This window comes from Octopus bimaculoides, chromosome 18 (genome assembly GCF_046866305.1).
Source record: "Octopus bimaculoides isolate indiv1 chromosome 18, ASM4686630v1, whole genome shotgun sequence".
Classification (NCBI taxonomy): Eukaryota; Metazoa; Mollusca; class Cephalopoda; order Octopoda; family Octopodidae; genus Octopus; species Octopus bimaculoides.
This window is the reverse complement of record NC_142945.1, coordinates 45,456,716-45,477,835: the sequence shown is the minus strand read 5'-3', so window position 1 is coordinate 45,477,835 and position 21,120 is coordinate 45,456,716. Positions and strand designations below refer to the sequence as shown.

General features: G+C 30.1%; 1 protein-coding gene across 1 annotated transcript in view; it reads right to left on the bottom strand.

Annotated features, from left to right (window-relative positions):
* The window catches only part of LOC106874003 (Kv channel-interacting protein 4), a 484,491-nt gene extending 465,797 nt beyond the window's left edge, over nucleotides 1–18,694 (bottom strand). The window contains exon 1 of the mRNA XM_052974223.2: nucleotides 18,637–18,694. Within this exon, the coding sequence (XP_052830183.1) occupies nucleotides 18,637–18,679 (43 nt within the window). The 5' untranslated portion in view covers nucleotides 18,680–18,694. The remainder of the gene's footprint in view (nucleotides 1–18,636) is intronic.
* Between the last annotated feature and the right edge of the window lie 2,426 nt (nucleotides 18,695–21,120).

The window sequence follows — 21,120 nt, the reverse complement described above, 5'->3', positions numbered from 1 at the left end:
TAAATTAAAACTAATCCATTTAATGTATCAACACATGAGTTTTACTCTTTACAGAAGTGAGAGGAAGATTTTGTCTCTAATAAATAGTTGGTCATTTCTGGAGTAATTGAATAACTTACTGTTACTCCTCTCTCCTCACAGCCGTAGTTGACTACATGTTTAGAGGAAGATCATTGTGTTCATCAGACTTCTTTTTATTTTTAGTCATCCACATTTTTTTTAAGACTCAGTCTTGGGATAAGGTTTCATTAAGCACTCATAATCATATTGATAAATCTAAAAACTTGAAATCTAATCATGTAATTACTTCATTAATATACACATGAGCAACTGAATATTTTCTATAACATCATTTATGGAACTAGTGCATAATAACAATAATGATAATACTGAAAATAGATAAATTATATTCATAGTAACACACGCATACACTTGTGGATACTCATGTGCGGATACTGCATTATGAAAAGGACTATAATAACACTCAAAATAGATAAAATATATTCATAGTAACACATACACACAAAAAAAAATGCATTGTGAAAAACATGCTGTCAGTAAGATAAAGTGAACACGTTTATAGATCAGTGATCAATCGACATGGAGAAAATAGTTAAATTAGATTAGTAAATCACCTCATAGTCAACACTGAAAAGATTACAGGACTCTGTAATAGATAATGCTATGGCAACATATAAATACATTGTTCTTCAGACATGAAAATAACCAGACTTTGGAATATTGGGAAATAGAATAGCAACATACAGCTATGAAATGGATGAAATGATGAAATGGAATGATTAAAGATCAAAAGCCGAGAACTCCAAGATTTCATTGAAAGTCTTAATTTTAAGAAAATTGGAAAGTGTGGAATAAATAATAGAATTGGTGAGTGTGAAAGCCAATTAGTGAACTTATATACCCATATGATCAAGAACATGAATAACTGTTGTGGTTTTCTTTAAAACTTGCCACATCATAGCCACACTCTGAAACTATTCTTTTAATGTATAATCAGACTTATACACTCAGATTCTTTTATTACCTGTTCACCGTTTGCCACAGAATTTTTCTAACAATATTGACTTTCTTCTTAGTTTCATAATTATAAAAAAAATTCTTATGTTAAGCAAACAAAAAGATGTTAATTAAATTTTCAATATCCAACTCAACATTAAAGTAATACTACTCTGTCAGGTTTCATTAATCTAATTGATTGCATAGTGTGATAATATTCAACTACGTCATTTGCAATGATTTAGATATATAATATATCCTCGTTCCCAAGGTTTTCCTAAACCTAATGAATCATTTTTATGCCATTCTTTCATATTACAACTTGTTAGATGGTGAGTTAGAAGAATTGTTAGCATTCCAGGAAAAAATGCTTAGTGCCATTCAGTTTGTCTTTATGTTCTGAGTTCAAATGCTGCAGACATTTTTTCTCTCATTTCTTAAAGAAAACAATAATTTTCGATGCAGTTTTAAATACAAAAACAAAAAAACATTCAATATTCATGAGATAATTTGCAATGTAGGTCTGTGGCTCAAAATATTTGCTTGAGGCACAAGAATATTGTATATATTGACTTATAAGAAGCTCTTTCATCATTTATTCATAAGTGAAAATATCTATACCTGTTATGAGTTCTCCTATATATCAGTTGTCCTTGATATCAATTGTCTAAGTATGAGTTGTCCAAGATGCTCCCATTTCAAATGTAGCTTACTAATATAATCACAAACCCTCAAATTTGGAGGATGGGTATAAGTGATACTCACTCAACTGGTACTTAATTTATTCAGTCTGTAAACATGAAATCCTAAGTGGAAGTTGCTGGAATTGAAATTCAGAATGTAAAGGTATTCTTTTAATCCCCCTCCACTTTCTATCAACTTATATTGGACATGATAATGAATATGTCACATATTCCACTAACTTTAAGAAAAATACCGACCTGAGTAATATCATTTTATAATTGAATTTCTGTGCATACATGTGTCTTGGAGATAAAATGTGAAACTGACTGAAAGATAAAGTTTAAATGAGTGGAGAAAGTAAATGGTAATAAAAGACATCCAAGACAATTATGAACATAACAGATAAAGAAAATATGAAGATTATGAAATAAGAAAAGTGGTATTGATTAATAGTGGTATATGATATCCAGTTGAAAGAGTTGGTTACAGAGGAATTGAAAATGTTAATGATTAATGCCAACCTGAAATATGTAAATGCTACAACAATCTACAAAACCAAATATAAAGACACCTGTATGATATCTAATATCTGTATTGAGAAAAAAAAAAAAAATGGGATAAAAGTGTGAACTGATGATTTCATAAGATATGAAACTATTTCATATATATTAAAACGTGCTTTGATAAATAGATTCTCCCAAAGCAAAACTTGAGTTTTTAGTTGAATAGCTTGCAATACAAAGACTGATATTGGTCGTTCTAATAAACATGATAATGATAAGGAACTTTATTTATCCCAAAATGATAGATAAAGTTTGTCATTTGCTGTAGGTCAGGTTACTTTATTTTACTCTCTAAGCTTTTATTAGCTTATATAACAAGCCTGAAAATGGCTTTTCTCAATGCAATTTTCCTAATCTTAAAAATTTTACTGACACCTAATTTGACAGCTTTTCAAGGGAGCAGTTATGAAGTTGCTTAACCTTAAAGAAATAGCAATTAATTCATCGAAATAACATCTTAGCATTATCCATTATAATCTATAGTCAAAAGCAGGAGGGTTTTAGATGAAAAGCTTAACAACACCAGGCTTAACAGCCACAAATACAATTTCACTGTTTTATCTTTGTTTTGAACTGTCTTGAATGTGTGCTGGTCAGGGCCAATACCAGATGTATGTCAACCAATAAAAGAGCTTCTGCATGGTTCCTCAACCAGCCAAACAGAAACAGCCAAACATACCTCATATCACACTCTGCTATCTCAAATCAGGATGGACATACTGGATATTAAAATCCAAAATACACTGAATAAAAGAGACAAATTGATTACAGGTGGAATACCTTTCATCATAGGTCAGCTATTCCTGACAATGACTGTCAACAATATATTAACCTATGTCTTTGCCCAAATTTTACTTTTTTTGTAAGTGATATGCAATTCAGTTCTGCTCTCAAACATGCACCTAGGGCTTTCACCCTCCATTACAGGTTGTTTATGTTATACAATGTTTTAAAAGCTATTCATCTTTCTTGTATAAGTAAATTGGAATGTGAATTAAATTTAAAAAGAAAATCAACACAGTTTAATTTCTGTTCTGTTTCTTGACTCCAACCACTTATGCAATGTAAATTAATCTTGGCAAATAACAAAAGAAATATCATTAACAAACAAAATAGAAATGAAGCAAACTGTTTCATAATAAAATCAAAATGCAACATAGACATTGTGATTTCAAGGTTAAATCAAACGGATTATATAGCAATGTTCAATGTAATTACAGGTCCCCATTGTTAATTTACAATTTGAAAAGATTTATCAGTGTCATTTAATAATGGAGCACACAAAATCAGAAGATTTAAAATAGCACATGTTTACATATAGATAATGATATTTTTGTGAGATAAACACACTCACACACGTTGTAAAATAGAATTAATTTTCATATCACTTCTCAATGCAGCCTTAACTGCTGTAACCTTTAAAATCAGTCGACAACAGGTAGTACTAGTCAAAGTGGACTTGACTTTTATAATCAATACTAGCTGATACTAAATTTAATGCCAAAGAATTGCTTGTTTCCAGGCAACCTGATGATTCTAAATTTCCCTAAATTACCAATAAATACCAAAACAAGAATATGATGCATGACATTCAGTTGTTCTTTATTATTTTTTCTGCTATTTGATTTCTTTTGTCTTTCCAGGAAATATTTCAAAGTAAAGCGATCATTGTATTTGCCACAACTATCTAGGATATAAACAGAAGCAGGTTAAAAACAAAATGTGCTACTACTGGTGAAAAATACATTTATCATTGATATAATTTCAGCTTTTTAATGATTATTTAATTTTTTGAAAGTATAGCGGGCAAAATCTAAAACAGGAGAATTTGAGCTTTGCTATCATACTTATTTGTAACTAATCAAGATGTAGAACATCTTTCATGATAGTAGCAGTGCTGTTTATTAGGAAGGATGTGTTTCCATTAGCTGTGATATTTAATGTTCAAGGTTTCAATTTCTGCTTAAGCAATCTTATAAATTCAGACAGTGATATCTTGACTGTTTCTGTGTTATACAATACTTAGACTCTTCATATTTAGTTCCAAAAATAAAACACAAAATCCAGTATTTATATTTCCTATATTATTATTATATAACATAAATTTATAAGTTTATAGTAATTAGGTATGGAAATCATCAGTTATGAAATTTTTTTCTGAACATCTGGTGTTTAAGGTACATAAATCTCCAAATAGATTCCACAGCACTTTATGCTGTAAGAGAAATGAAGAAGAATAAAAGTACTACTCAAATTATATAACTCTCACATTATGCAAAAGAGATCCCTTTCGCATTTTTTAGTATTATACTTCCATATGTATAGAGGTATAACTCACTAAATTATTACCAAATAGTTAAAAATTAGAACCGGTGCATTGGTAAAAATGAATCTGATAGTGATAATAACAGGAGATGACAGATATTTAGTATAATTTTATGTAATTCTTTTTCTTTTCTTAACAAATAATTAATGTCATAATGTTATCCCTAGGTAAAAAAATCAAAGCACACCAACAGTGATGCCAGGATGAAAATATAATTAACTTCACTACAGAAGTTATTACCAATACATGAAAATACTAAGCATGAATAATTCTTTAATATTTTGTTTAATTAGTCAAGACATTCAAATGACCCATACAAATGGTCAGAATATGTTATTAAATTGTACAGAACTTGCATTTCCTCTTCTGTCATCCTTAAATTATGAAATATTGCTTTACATTAATAAAACCCAGAATACAACGAAAAAAAAAAAGCTGAACAGACATTTGTATTACAGTTAATAACATGAAACCTGATTAAATGGACTGAATTCTTATTTCATTAAAATTTTTTTTGTGCATGTATTCGCATGTGTGTCTGTGTTCTGGCAGGATCCAGCTGTTCCAGTTACAAACTTATTTCTATTACTTTCACACATAAACATAATAGTTGTCCAGAAACATTCCTTTAATATACTCACTGACCATTTGATTATGGGATAAAATAATTTCCATCTAAAGTTCTTTGCATGCTAACAAATTTCTTTCCTATCTCTGATTGTCACACCAAAACAGCTTCATGAAGACTATATTCTATTACTGGCATAGGATGGGTTTTGGTCATCCTGTGCAGTAACCAAATGAACTGACCCTTTCTTAAATATAACATACCTTTGACTATGGCAAACATGTAGCTGCCTTATGGGGTTAACAGCCCCTTACACACTTCTCTACTATATCTTACAAATTCATCAGCTCCACTATGAGCTTATCTGCTGGTGTGATAAATAAAGTTCCAGATAAAAAAAAAGGCTTTAATAAATTTAAAAGAGATATCTATCATCAGCAGTGATGACTGGTGTGGTTCTAGAAGATATAAGGGATGTAACTGCTTGTATAGATAAGCAGCTCTTATCACATCTTCCTCCATTTAACAATTTGTTACTACCCATGTATAGATTTTAATGAACCCATCATACAATCTTTATCATCATTTATTGACTATTAAACATATTTATTTTTTTCCATGGTTTTTATTGTAAAACATGGATGAAATGTAGTTTGATCTATTACTGAATTATAATATTTCATGCAGGAATATTTCCATATGATTTTATAACAGCATAAACATCAATTGCCACAAAGAGCTAACACTTTTTTCCAGATTTAGTTAAGAACCTTGAGGAAAATATCAGGAATCTACTAACTTGTAATAATGCTACAGCAATAATTCCATCAGCAAAATATTTCAATGGTAAAAAACAAATCCTTTGCAATAACAGTAACAGCTTCTCATTTAATATCATTCAAATACAATTGATGTCCCCTTCTATAGCACCCTATGATATAAGGAAACTTGGGTCAGCAAAGAGCTTAGTTTTTAAAGAGTAGGAGGGAATTCCTTTGACATTGAACTAAAAAAAAAAATCCATGGGCCCCTTGTAATTCTTTTCTATTTTGCGATATAAATAGTTTTTTAGGCTTTCAAAGGTATTCTGGATTGGAACAATTATCCATGTGAAATTAGATAAGCTAAGAAGTTAAAACACATTGGAATATATTTATGTTTATTCTTTTTATTTTTTACTTGTTTCAGTCATGTGACTGTTGCCATGCTGGAGCATTGTGTCAAAGGGTTTTTAGTCAAAGAAACTGACCCTAGTACTTATTCTTTGTAAGCTTAGTACTTATTCTATCGTTCTCTTTTGCTGAACTGCTAAGTTAGTGTTGTTAAACACACCAACATCGGTTGTCAAGCGCTGGTGAGGAAAAACAGAGACACACACACACGTAAATATATACACACACACACTCACAACAATTAGATTCATATATTGAGTTTCTTTTTAATCTTAGACATGAATATATATATATATATAGTACAGTAATCTTGGAGAAGAATGTTAGATGAAATTTAAAGACCAAAATAATATCAAAAGATCATGTTGATTATCCTTGACAGACATCATCTGTGGTCCTTGATCAGAACTCTTGGATATAGACTTACTGTATATCCAATTCCCAAAGTTCATTACCGTCACTGCACTGTTCTTCCCAGAGTTTCCAGTAACAATCAGAACTTGCATCCACCATAGGGAATTACATGGTTCTATTATACCTTCTCTTAAAATTTTCTAAAGATTTGTACCTATGAATTCTTTAAGATCTATACTGTATTAGCAAACTTTGGTTGAATAACTTGAGAAGATCCCTTAGATTGAGGAGTGGAAAGAGTGTGACCATCACAACTGGATGTGAGGTACAAAGGTGGATCTTTGAGTTGCCAAAAAAAAAAAAAGCTCATTCTGCAAATTTAAGGGGTTTGCTGAGGGTGAGTGTTAAATTTTACCACTTGCTAACATGAGTACCCATCAAAATCAAGAGGCATATGGTTTGGTTTTGCCTTAGGTTAGGCTTGTTTCAAAGATCTAGCCTCATGTATGGCACTATCCAATATTAATGCTATATTCTCAAGTAGTATGGTCTTGATAAAGCTTCAATGCATTTCGTTTAGAAAAGAATTACTTCCTTCAGCTAGTACAGTGCTAGAATTGCCATGAGTTAATATGATTAAGTCTTCGAGAAATTTATCTGTTTTCATTGGGATTTTGGAATTGTGTACACAGAAATTGTCTCACATATTTCATTTAGTGGCTTCAGATAAGCTTCTTTCAGTCATCTTAAAGCATTATCAAAAGTTGTACAAATCATTATCAAAAGATGTTCAGTAACAATTTATTGGTTTTAATTCTCTTCTTATAAATTTTCCTCAATTTTCGTGATGCTTATCCTAAGATAATTAGGCAACTTATTAATCAAGTACCATTAAAATCTTTAGCTAGGGTTTAATTGGCTAAATGCATTATAAATTTTCATACACCATATAGTTTCGTATTTCTGAAGTTATAACTGAAAAACTACAGGATGTCTATTTTGTAAACTCTTATTGATTCTTGGTAGGAATCGAAGGTAGATTTCACTTATTTAATGTTTTCTCCATCCCAGGCTTATAGACCTGTTTGGATAAAAGAAAATTGGTGATCTCAGAGCAACAGTGAAATGATGAGCAACATCTGGATTTTTCTTGTCAGCATCTTGACTACTATGTTTAGTGGGCTAACACTTTAACAACAATTTGTTTTTCTTATACATGCATAGGAAATATTCTTAACTACTTTTCCCTGTGGCAACATATATGCATAACAATATTTCATCACAGTCAGGAAATATCTTTCTTACCTGACTCAATAATCACATTGCAGTTTACATGCCTTCAACAGCATACCCTTTATTTGACAAGTAACACACATGATTTAATGTGCTCTTAACAATTCATTCTATTTCTGTAACAGACTCTCTTGTTCTGTTACTGTGTGATCAACTAGTCTTACACAATGAATTAAAACAATGTTTTTCCTAATAGGTTCAGCATGTCTGCTGTTTTTATTTTCCCTAATGATCAACTGGACTGATACATTTCGGTGAACTATTCAGTAAAAATCACAGTTAGGTGATTCAGTAACATTCCAGCATGCTGGTGTATTATAGCACAAGCAAACACATTCAAAACCTAGTTCACAGAGAACTAGAATAAAATACAGTTCAGTAATGTATGCACTGGAACAATTGTACATTTGACAATTGCTTCATTAGTTTGCAATGTTGTACTAAAATTCTTATGTGTTCTGGAGAAGACATAATGGTAACCTACAATACTGCATCCCACTTCAAATAGCTTGAGAACAACATTTTTCAGTAGCTTCCTTACAAGTCAGTCAGTTGTAGATCATCCATCTGCTTCAGCAAATGAATGCCTTGATTTCCTTCTTTGGAGAATATCCATGATTAGAAAAAATAGAATAAAGAATTACTGATAGCAGATCTACATATTTGTATTCTATTACAGATAGAAATTTTACCTGATGTGTTACTGTTCTCAGTAATTACTGTAACACAAATAGGATGAGGTTAATTAGCCATGACAGAATTTAACTTAGAATTTCAGATGAAGGAATCACTCAACAAAAATCTAGTTATTACTTCTAAGACGTCTTTGCTTATGATTAATTTCACATAAATAAAGTAAAAGAATCTGAATGACCAAACTTGATAAAAATCTCATCAATAAAATTTTTTTATCCAAAGCCTTATACATTTGGAAATTACAATTCTCCTAGTCTCCACCAACATGATTACAGGAGTCTCTCCCTTGTATTTTAAGCTCCTCACCTTTGACCTGCAAAATATTTCATGTGGTACACATTAAGCTTTCTTATTACTTCTTATAGTTTACTGATGATGATTACAATGATGATGACAGGTATAATTACCAGTACCATAATTATTATAATATAACATGTTTTTAATGTGCAACTTACTTCCTTGTACAACTTCTTAACTGATATTGAGTACTTGAGCAAAGAAAAAGCCACCACATTAATGTAAATCAACCATTTAGCTTCAAAAGACCTTCAGAGACAAACATTGAAAATTTTCATCACTGAAACGAATTTAAATATTACCCTAGTTTACTTAGTCACCATATTACAAACTATTCTTTAAAAATAAGAGTAAATATTTGTTCTTATGTGAAACTTAGTTTCTCTTTTCAGTATTGGATCATACAGTCCTACAGATCACTGCTTACATTGTTATTTGACCTTTAATTTTTATTTTCGGTTAATATTTTGGACTTTTAATGCTATTAATGCTTTTTTCTCTCTTTATATTCTCATATAAAAAAAAAGTGTAATTTTCTCCAAGCTCAATGTTAATTTAAAAACATTAAGTCTGTGTTTGCTAACAAAAGGTAAACATTGAAAGATTTTTAAGAAGCCTTAAGTATCAAATGGTAAGACTCAGCTTCAATCATATGAACTGGTGACGAAAGGAAAATCAATTTCACTATGTGTGTAGGAGATATGAAAAACTAATTGATTATATCAATCACAAAACCCACAATCTCTTGGCCTGCCACATTTTACAGAATTCTGTCAATATTTGCTGTTGAAATGAAGAAATTCATGAATGCATTTATTTTATTTTAAACTCTTTTTCTTTCTTTCACATTTATTGCCCCAGTACTACTCTGGAAATTCTATTCCAATACACTTTCATGTGTTCTATTTGTGTGTGTCAAATAAATGAATCTTTACTGAACTCAGCACTCAACTGTCTACTGAATTCGTGACAATCATCAATAATATGCAGATCGAGATTAACTAATACGGAATTCTTCAAGTTATTTCTTGAATCAACAAATTACATGTAACTTTTCTTATTTTTCTTACATTCTTGTTTAGTGTGAATAATTGAAAGCTAATTAAAAGCTACAAATTTCTAAAACTTTCAGCTGTTTTCAGAAGTAGCTTATTCATATATTATGTCATAGCAAAATGGAATCAATGCATATGAATACAAATTATGGAAGAAATTAAAATTCCTCTGACTGTTCCATTACATCAATTTAAAATCTGATTTTATTGCTAAATGATATTTGAATAGTTAATTTTCTTCTTACAGGATTAATATATTTTTATTCCTGATTATGTCTGAAAATATAATTGTCACCAGATTTTCATCTATTTTAGAATAAATTGCTATTATTATACATAATCTTGTAAAATTATTCAATAGCTTTGACCAATTTTCTTCCCAATCAGTTCATCATAATTCTAAACAAACAGAAAATTAGTTAATACACAAATCTAAATTGATACAACAAATACATGATCATACCAAGTCACTTTTCATTTTAATTAAAAAATTTAATCCAATGAAAATAATTTTATTCCCACTTAGGTTTTACTTGCCTTTAATATATTTCAAGAGAGTAATGAGTGCTTCATAGCACACTCCACAGTGTATGATACCACTTGTCTCTTAGTTGAAATCATTTCCAACCAATTCTGTTACCATTTTTTGAAAAGGCATTAATATACTCTTTCCTTAGTATAAATCTTATTAGACTGAAATGCGACAGTGGCTTTTGTCTTTATATTACCCAACTTATCTAATCTATCCTCAACACATATTAAATATTAAATACTCATATGAAGTATATCATGATTAAACAGAGAGGTAGTGTACTGAATTCAGAGTTAAATCACTAAACAGAACTGGTTATTTCTGTTTCGGATTTGGAACCCTACTAAATTTGATTGTATTTTCCAAATATTTTAATGATATGTTCTTTCTAACTCTTATTCTTTATATATCTCAGTCTCTCTGTGTCTCTCTCTCTGAATCAATAAGAAATCTGTTATTAAGATTGAAGTAATCCAATAAGAAAACTGAGTTTCCAAAAGTAAAGTGATTAATTTCTTTTAATACGTTTCCACAGAATAGCCATTATTGCTTTGTTTCTAGATCACTAAGAATAAAGCTTTAGATTTCAGAATCTTCATAAAACCTTGTATATAGTTTTTGCTTTATTTAATTATAGCATTATGTATCATGACCTTAACATATAAAAGATTACTTTGCGGTTTGGCAATCAGGGAATACTGAGATTCTAACATCATTCCTTTGATGGTGTTCATAATCCCAGTAACAGCAACAACTACACATCAGTAAACAGTTCATCATAGATGATGATGATGATGATGATGATGATGAAAACAAGAACAACAACATTCACGGAGATAATAACTATCAGAAAATGTGAATGCTGACATTTTTAAGTTGGAAAACTGCTTCAGCAAAGGAAGCTGGAGATATATTTTGAAACAGATTTGCAGCATCTTATCACGAGCTATGAGAAAATTCAAATGTCACATATTTGTTAATTAAGCAGTAGTTGTCATGAAATTATTTACAAACTGATTTTCCTGTATTTCTTAAGTATGAATGCAACAGCGTGTATGTATATGCCTGTGTGTGTGTGTGTGTGTGTGTGTGTGTGTGTGTGTGTGTTTGTGTGTGTGCGTGCATGCATCCTCATGCATATGAATTTATTTTATATCCTCAGATATTTTCAATTTCAGTAACATGAAAGAGTAACATTTTGAATGATTTGAAAGATTTTAAAAGTCAATCAGTATCTCAGCTATAAAATAAATTAACATTAAATCATATATTTGTTAATTAAGGGGTGCAAAATAGAGGACCGACATACCATATTCTTGATAATGCTATGCATTATATCATAATGGAATATCTTGTAAACTCTCTCCTAATCAAATAATTTAATTGGATCAGTGACACATACATTCGAATTCAGTAGGTATTTAATGAACTGTGTTTCTTCACTAATTGAAAGGCATTAAGTTTCTTCCATAATTATCTTTTAGCACAAAATTATCATATTTTCTATTGAGCATTATGTTTTCTTACAGTAAGAATCAAACTTTTGCCACATATATTAACTATTTTCTTGGCATAAGCCAATTTAATTAACCCAGATCTAATACTATACATGACACTTGTCAGAAGGAGGGTTACAAATCTGGAATCAAACCAATAAAATCAGATAAGTTGTTACAAGTTCAAATATCTACTTCAATCTAAATGTAAATATGGTCATAAGTCTATACCAAGAGTAATTTGAAGGAACACAAAGAAAAAAAAACATAAAATGAAACAAATCGCAGTTAAAAATAAATAGGCATGTAATGGAAAAGCATGTATGTGTATGCTTAAGGAAGGTAGAAAAAAAAATATAAAGCTCATTTTCATGAGTACAAATTAGCTAACAAATTTTTTTTTCTTTTTTCAAGAAAGAATAAGATTTTATAACGAGAATTTAGTGAGCTTCATGGCTGCACACACACACACACACACACACACACACACACACACACACACACACACACACACGCAATGTTAAATGTTTTGTGGTAAAAGTAAAAAAAGGAATTAATATTTAGACACATGTTTATTAATTGATATTACAGTGTAGTTGTATGAGTTCAAGTAATGTTAGGAAAACACTGAATTCAGCAAAATAAAAGAACAACAAAACACTTAAAGAGAACCAAACGAGATATGTCAAAATTAATAGAAGTGAAAGTAAATGAATTGCTATTCCTAAAGGGAACATTACGTTATAGTTGATCAAGAAAATTAGATATGATTAGAGAAGACAGAGTCACCGGTAAAAATTGTAACCAATGTACAGTAAAAAATATCATAAGTCTAAGTAATTTACACATTCAGTAGTTCAAGTAATTGATAAGAAAAGAAAATTTTAAAATATGTTAGTGAATATAATTGGCTGGCCAATAAAAAGATTCTTGTATTGAATGCAAGATATATAGAATGAAAGACTTGTAATAGAAAATAAAGTATTTGCGACCAAATACATAGATACATATATATATACATATATACATACATATGTATGTATACATACATATACATATATACATATATATAGACATAAATACATACATATGTATGTATACATACATCCATATATATATACATAAATACATACATATGTATGTATACATACATACGTATATATATATACATACATATATATGTATACATACATATATATGTATACATACATATACATACATACATATATATGTATACATACATATACATACATACATATATATGTATACATACATATATATGTATACATACATATACATACATATGTATACATACATATATATGTATACATACATATACATACATATGTATATATATATATATATATATACATATGTATATATATATATATATACATACGTATATAATATATATATATATATACATACGTATATAATATATATATATATATATATGTATATATAATTGAGATTCCGTTGAATTAGGTACTTAAGTTGAAGCACCAAGTCAGTGGTGTATTATCCGTACAGCTCAAAGTAAGGTGAGTAAAATCAAAATAAGCAACAGGATATGAAGAAGTGATGCAGTACGACCGTTTCAAGCGGCTCCATTTAATCGAACAATGCAATCGTTACATCAATTTGAATGCAGAGCTTTCCTCAGTTGCACAAATAAATAAATGGAATTTTAATCAATCAGACACATCAAAATGAAAATCCATGTTGTTGCTATTGTAGCTAAGAATATACTACACTTCCAAGAAATGCATGAAGTTTATTGGAGTCATAGATTGTAAAGGATTGTGGTTCATTTTGAATTTACTAGTCTTTTTGTCAACTACTAAATCTAAGACTAGAGGACTGTATGTTTAGAATGGAGGGCAGGAGTGAGTTGACAGCTCATAGATAGGCATGGTCATAAATATTGTCAAGATTTTAGGAGTAGTATAAAGTAACTGTCTATAAAGGAGGCTGGGCAGGGGAAGACCCCGAATCAAGATGTTAACTACCAGTTAAAGGGGAAAGATACTAATAAAACCTATCATGTTAATACAGAGGGAATTTTATCATGGGGTACTATGGGTGAGTGTTTATAAACAATATAGTTATGTTGTATTGTTATGTTGTATTTTTTCTAACTTCGTGCTCTATTAGAGTATTTGAGTAAAAATTATATTAATGTGTCCAACTGATTAAAATTCTATTTATTTATTTGTGCAGCTGAGGATGCTTTGCTACGTTGACTATAAATAATATAACTTTTTATAGAGGATTTGCTTTACTTTTATCTACATAAATAATAACAGAACATTTAAACTGAAGCAGTATAAACAGGAAAATAGTCAAAAGGACAGGTTTACTTCTACCTCTGAATGTTAACCTAATGATACAGTAAAAAATAAGCAACAATGGTTTCAACAGTCACTGATAAGTTGTTTGTTATGGTCTCATAATGTCAATGCGATTTCTATGCGAAATTCAGAAGATACAATATAAAACTACCTGCACTATTACTGAGATGTCTACAAATAGATATAGCATTGAATAGAGATGAAGTATTGCTGATTAGAGTACAGTTACTGGGACACTACATAGAAATGTATGGCATCTTTCATTAGAAATGAAAGGCCAAAATAGATTATTCTAATAAGGCACAGGTGTAGCTGAGCAGTTAAAAGAACTGTTTCTCAACCATGTGATTTGGGGTTCAGTCCTACAGTATGGCACCGTGTGCAAGTGTCTTCTACTATGGATCCAGGTCAACCAAGGACTTGTGAGTGGATTTGGCATATACAAATTGAAAGAAGTCCATCATGTGGTCGTGTGTGTGTGTGTTTGTCTTGACATTCCATGATGGTTGTAAACATGCATCACCATCATACAAGCAATGTTTTTCATTTCCAGTCTTCGAGAGAAAACATGTCTAGCCATTGAAGATATACCTTGCTTGGAAACAGGTGTGAGTTGGTGACAGGAAAGGTATCCTCCCATAGAAAATCTAATCTGCCTTCTCAAATTCTGTCTGACCTATGCAGGCATGGAAATGTAGAGATATGATGAGGATGATGATATAATCTTAGGACAGACAATCAGGCAATCCTGAACAAGGTACTAACTCTTTTATTGGCATCAATTTCAGATTTGACTGAATTATTCCTTGATGTGATAATTTTCTAACATGAATTGGAAAGAAAATGTTGATTTATTTCATTAAACATTTCTCATTGTTATGCACTGGAAACTCTCCAATGGGATCCAAGGGTTTATATTTACAAAGCTACCATACAAAATAATTTCCGCTAAATTCACAACCCAAAGCACAAATTTGAAGTCTGAGGTTGGCAGCTATTTACAAATTAGCTGGAAAATCACTGAATGAATTATTAATGATGAGGTTGACAGCCATCAATGACCTGAATGACAGCTAAGTACAATTGATAGTAATTCTCTCTTCACCCCTCATAAAAAGCTTTCAACATCTTCCTTGCCATCTATTCCTGTCAATGGAAGATAATATAAGAGATGCTGAAGGGAACTCAAAAGTCTCTCATATATATACATGTGACATTTGCTATACAGACATTGACAAAGATCAAATAAATATTCCCAATTGCACACAAATAGCTCCACACTTACAGCAGAAATTTCATGACAATATCAATAAAGATCGTAGACCTTATTGCAAAATAGAGAAAGATGAGGCTGAGATGTATGCAGTAACCAAATAGTATTGATGTGAAAAAGAGGAATTAAAGAGAAAGAAGAGTTGGTAGTGGTGATGCTATAATTATATAATGCCAATGAAGAAAGTGCAAAAATGGAAAGTAATTTTCATATAATTTCCTCCCTTTTACAAAAAAATGTCTGATTCAATAACTAAACTGTTTATATATATATATATATAAAGATACAATAATCCGAAAACAATTCAATAGAAAGTGTTTATATACCTGAATGTATTAGTAGCACCTTTCAGAACAAGCCCTTATCAAATAATTTGATGTCAGAACTTATAGACATTACACTTTAGAGCTCAATTGCATATCATCATCCATAATTTTGTAAATGTTGACTGACACTTTTCTCTAGTAATCACAAGAGTACAACATAGATTCCTTATGAAGTCTGATGGCAGTCATTCAGTTGAAATATTTTACCAACTGAATAGTTACTCCATTTCGAGCAATTCAACTTTGTTATGTAACAATTGCAAAAAAATTCAAAATGCAAATTATGAAGCTTCTAAATTTGCAAACAGCTATAAGAACGAGTGACATTATGTTTGTAGATATATTTATATCATAATTTCTGAACAATCGAACATTTTGTTGACACAAGTTTCACTAAGTCAATTCCAGATTCATTGCTTTTTCACTGTAAGAACAGCAAAGTAGCATCTATACCAGCATGGACTTCACTCAAGGAACTCCACTTTCACCTTTTCACTAATGTTCTCATATGTTGCTAATATAGACACCCATATACACATATAAACACACACACACAAACACACACATATATGTATGTATATGTGTATAAATATATATATATATATGTGTGTGTGTACATATATACATACATATATACACTACATATATATGTATATTTTTACATGCTCTCCGATATATTATATAATATGTATATATACACATATATACACATACAAACACATAAGGAGCTTCTGCACAGTTTTCATGTATGAAATTCTAGTCAAAATGTACCAAAGTTGTAGAAGTTAACACAAGGCTATAGTAGAAGACACTTGTCATATTGCTGAAAAATGAATTTCTTAACCATAAAGCCATGGATATAGCAATTGTACACATTTCCTCTTGCCTGATAGTGAGAAAAATTAAAGTAAAATTAAAAAAAAAAAAATGAAAAGGTTGAAAACTGAACACAAAACTCATGTCATATAGAAGAAAATATTGCCTGATTAAACAAACCAGAAATTTAATGAAAGCTACTGTATTCAATAACTCAATTTAACTTTTATTTAACATATACAATATTGACAAGCTGCCATTTAAAATCTAAAATCAGTGACCAATAATTTCTAATGATAAGTTGCTCAGTTTTACCAGCCAGTACATTATAGATTAATAGAGTTCTTCAAAGATGGACAAAATGCTGTTATTGATATTATATATGAAAATTTGAAAAGTATTCAGACACTAAGTGTTTTTAAAAGATATCATTGAATTTAACAGATGCAAAACTTCTGAATGTCAACAGAGTAGTGGAAATAAAATATACAAGTAGTTCTGAACTCATTCCTAAGGGAGACCATTTGTGTAGTAGGAGTAAAGTCCTCACCAAGAATAGTGCATTGGGGAGAGGTCTGAAAGTTAAGCAACATGCCTGAAAACAGCAAGAGGAAATTTCGCCGTATCAACCTCATCAGTAGCTTGGTAAATAAGAATTTCTTTAAGTTCAGTATATAAATATAGGTTTCTAGCTTGAATCCAGTTTTGGACTGTATACACACACACACACCAATGATTAGATACAAAAACTGACTGAAATATAAAATAGATTTAAATATTGTGCAACTGTTCATCTCTAAAGATGAGGTTAACAGTTGGAAACACATCTCACACGTTTGGATATTTACTCCTTAATATTACTTTAAATTAAAAAAAAAAAAATTTTCAAAAACAAACAAATTTAGTTGTGTTTAAAGGAGAGAGAAATAGAGGGTAACATTGTGTGACATTTTCTTTACTCACACATTAAAATTTATACAGAAAATACAGAAAAAAATTATTTCAAAATAAGTAATAATCTATTTCAGTATTAAGGAACTATGCCTCTGGTAAACATTTAAAGTGAAATGTTTTTTTTTAATATACTGAAGATGTCATACGTAAGTAAATGAATGTAAGGTAAATGAATGTAAAATTACTTTAAAAATTTTTAGTTACTCAAAATGAGAACGAAAACACAAGTAAATAGAAAACAATGCATCAAGCAGATATTTTTATTGTAAATATCTAAGCTATTTTTTAAATTAATATATCTGAGCATACAAGAAGTATATAACGTTAATAAATGAAAATGGAAATTATTTCTGAAAGAATAAAGTTTCCAAAATCAAACACACGCCACACACACACACATATATTTATATATATATATATATATATATATATATATATATATGTGTGTGTTTGTGTGTGTGTATGTGTGTGTAAATATGTAGTTATATATATATATATATATATATATACATGCATGCATACATATATATATAATAATGATAATGATGATATTAATAACAACAATAATAACATAGTTTCAGAATAGTTTTTAGAAAAGAAAATTTGTTGACAATATTCCAAAAGCCTGAGTGAAATGCACTTAAATTCGGAAAAGCTCAAAGAAATATATCCTTTTTAACACTTTTTATTTCAAATTAAGTATAATTTTGAATAATATTTAAAGTTGTAATTAAAAACAAAAAAACTTTCATTGATTTGTTCATCTTCAGGGCTTAAGACTTTTGTATATAAAATAGAAGCAATTTATACAAATATTTGAGCAGTGGAGTATTTCAACATGGAGAGAAAATGAACAAACTTACTTAACCCTTCCACAGTTCTTTGGAATACTGTTTTAAACAACATCTAGTAAATATTCCATTGTGGTGGTAAAAGAACTTACCTAAAAATACAAAAGATAAACATATATGTATTAAACAAGTGAAATAAGATATAAGATAAAATAAAAAGGCTTTGAAAAAAATTATGCTGAAAAATAATGCTTCTTATTCCAGAATCATGGCCTTAATCAACTGGTGGATATTCATCTAAAGAAGATAAAGATTTTAAAACATTATAAAGTTACTTATAACTAACACATACTATACAAAACACGACCTTATGTTTTCACAAGTACATAAAAATACCAATCACATGCATAAAGGTAATTTTGTGTTTAGTCCTGAAGCAAGACATGTTTACTGTAAAGTAGGCACAAGAATTAGGATGTTTAAGTTAATTTGTGTTAAAATTATCCCTATATTTTGGTTATATATAATTATCCTATATTTTGACTAACAATATTTTTCTCATATATTAGATGTAAATTAAGTGATATGTTAACACAGCCACAGTCCATTGGCTGAAGCATTGAAATGCAGCTATAATAGAGCACTGCCTAAATTTCATCTATGTCAGAAAATATTAATCAAATTTATAAATTTCCTGTTTGGATTACTTCTTTTTATACAATAATTCATTTTAGCTGGAGTGGCTGTGTGGTAAGTAGCTTGCTTACCAACCACATGGTTCTGGGTTCAGTCCCAATGCGTGGCACCTTGGGCAAGTGTCTTCTACTATATCCTTGGGTCGACCAAAGCCTTGAGTGGATTTGGTAGATGGAAACTGAAAGAAGCCCGTCGTACATATGTGTATATATATGTATGTGTGTGTGTGTGTATGTTTGTGTGTCTGTGTTGTCCTCCTAGCATTGCTTGACAACCGATGCTGGTGTGTTTACGTCCCTGTAACTTAGCGGTTCGGCAAAAGAGACCGATAGAATAAGTACTAGGCTTACAAAGAATAAGTCCCGGGGTTGATTTGCTCGACTAAAGGAGGTGCTCCAGCATGGCCACAGTCAAATGATTGAAACAAGTAAAAGAGTAAAAGAGCTGAATCTCTATAGTTGGCTTTCTACTATTCACCAGGCAATGTCTTACAGGTTTTTATGAGAACAATTTGGTTTTTGTATTCAGCTGGCAAAATGACATTTGATGACTTAGTGATGAGTAAAGTCATAAAAAAAAAAAAATTCATTACGATTTTGAGATGTTCCTACTTACTAATTATTTAAAATCACATCAGTCACAAGGATTGATAAAAAACAGAATACAAAAAAAAAAACTGCTATTTAATATGACTGGCCTCACTACTTGGCTGTTAATCAAATGAAAATTATTCATAAATCAACACCTGTAGAAAAGCTAGTAAAGCATGCACTGCTGCACCAAAATACTATCTATTATGGAACATTAATATCTATTAATGTTCCTACCCACACCAATCAGTATTGATGTTTTATTAGACCATGTGATATCGATGTTTTAATCTCTTGTGAAATCTAAACAACTATTGATATATAGATATACAATTGCTATGAAAATTCTCATGGTTATGTCATACTTAAATGAATTAGTTAAACAGAATCTGATTATAGTTTCTCCTCCCCTTCCCAATAACAACCACCACAAATAACAAGCAGTGCAGGAGTATAGTTGGTTTTTACTAACAATTCGAGTGACAGCACTACTTTCTCTCTTCTCTCTCAGATGAAGGGCAAGGGCTCAAAATACTAGATTCTTCACTCCTCACAGTAACTGATCTTATTATTGACACTCCTGTGAACTAATTGTTTACCAATACAGGCCAACACCAGTTTACAATTATTTGAGATTCTACCTTTCTAAATAGTTGCTTGGCCTCTACAATACACATCAAAGTCAAATAACTCTCAATAAACACTATTGAAACACTATTACTATTTATAAATCAGAATCATGTTTCAAGTCCAAGACCAGCATGTCTTACTATAAAGAAGAAAATTTCGAATATTTTTCCTCATTTAGTTATCTCTGTGTTATAAGTCTGTTAAAGGTCTGCCCAATCAGAGCTGACAAGAGCTCAGTTAAAAACCAAAATATAACAAATAAAATGTACATATGTTAAATAAAAAAACACTAAATAAACTACTTGCTATGTCTCAGTGATGCACTCTAAATTAATAGATTTAAAAATAACACTCAGATAAGTTCATTCAAACTGGTTAGATTTTGTTTGGTTAATGGTGAAGCCGTCATCTACTGTGTAATGGAATTACTCAGCCATTGAATATGGGATTCATCTGTATCAAGCAAATTTTACCAGTTTGGATGAACTTCCTTACCAAAAAACATTTCAATGTTGCTGAACAAGTCGAGTTTAGTACATAAATTTATCACTATTCACTATTCTATCCTATTTCATTTCATTCATTTTTTATGTAAACCTAAGTTTATACATAACTTTTGAAAACTTAACTTTGACTTCAA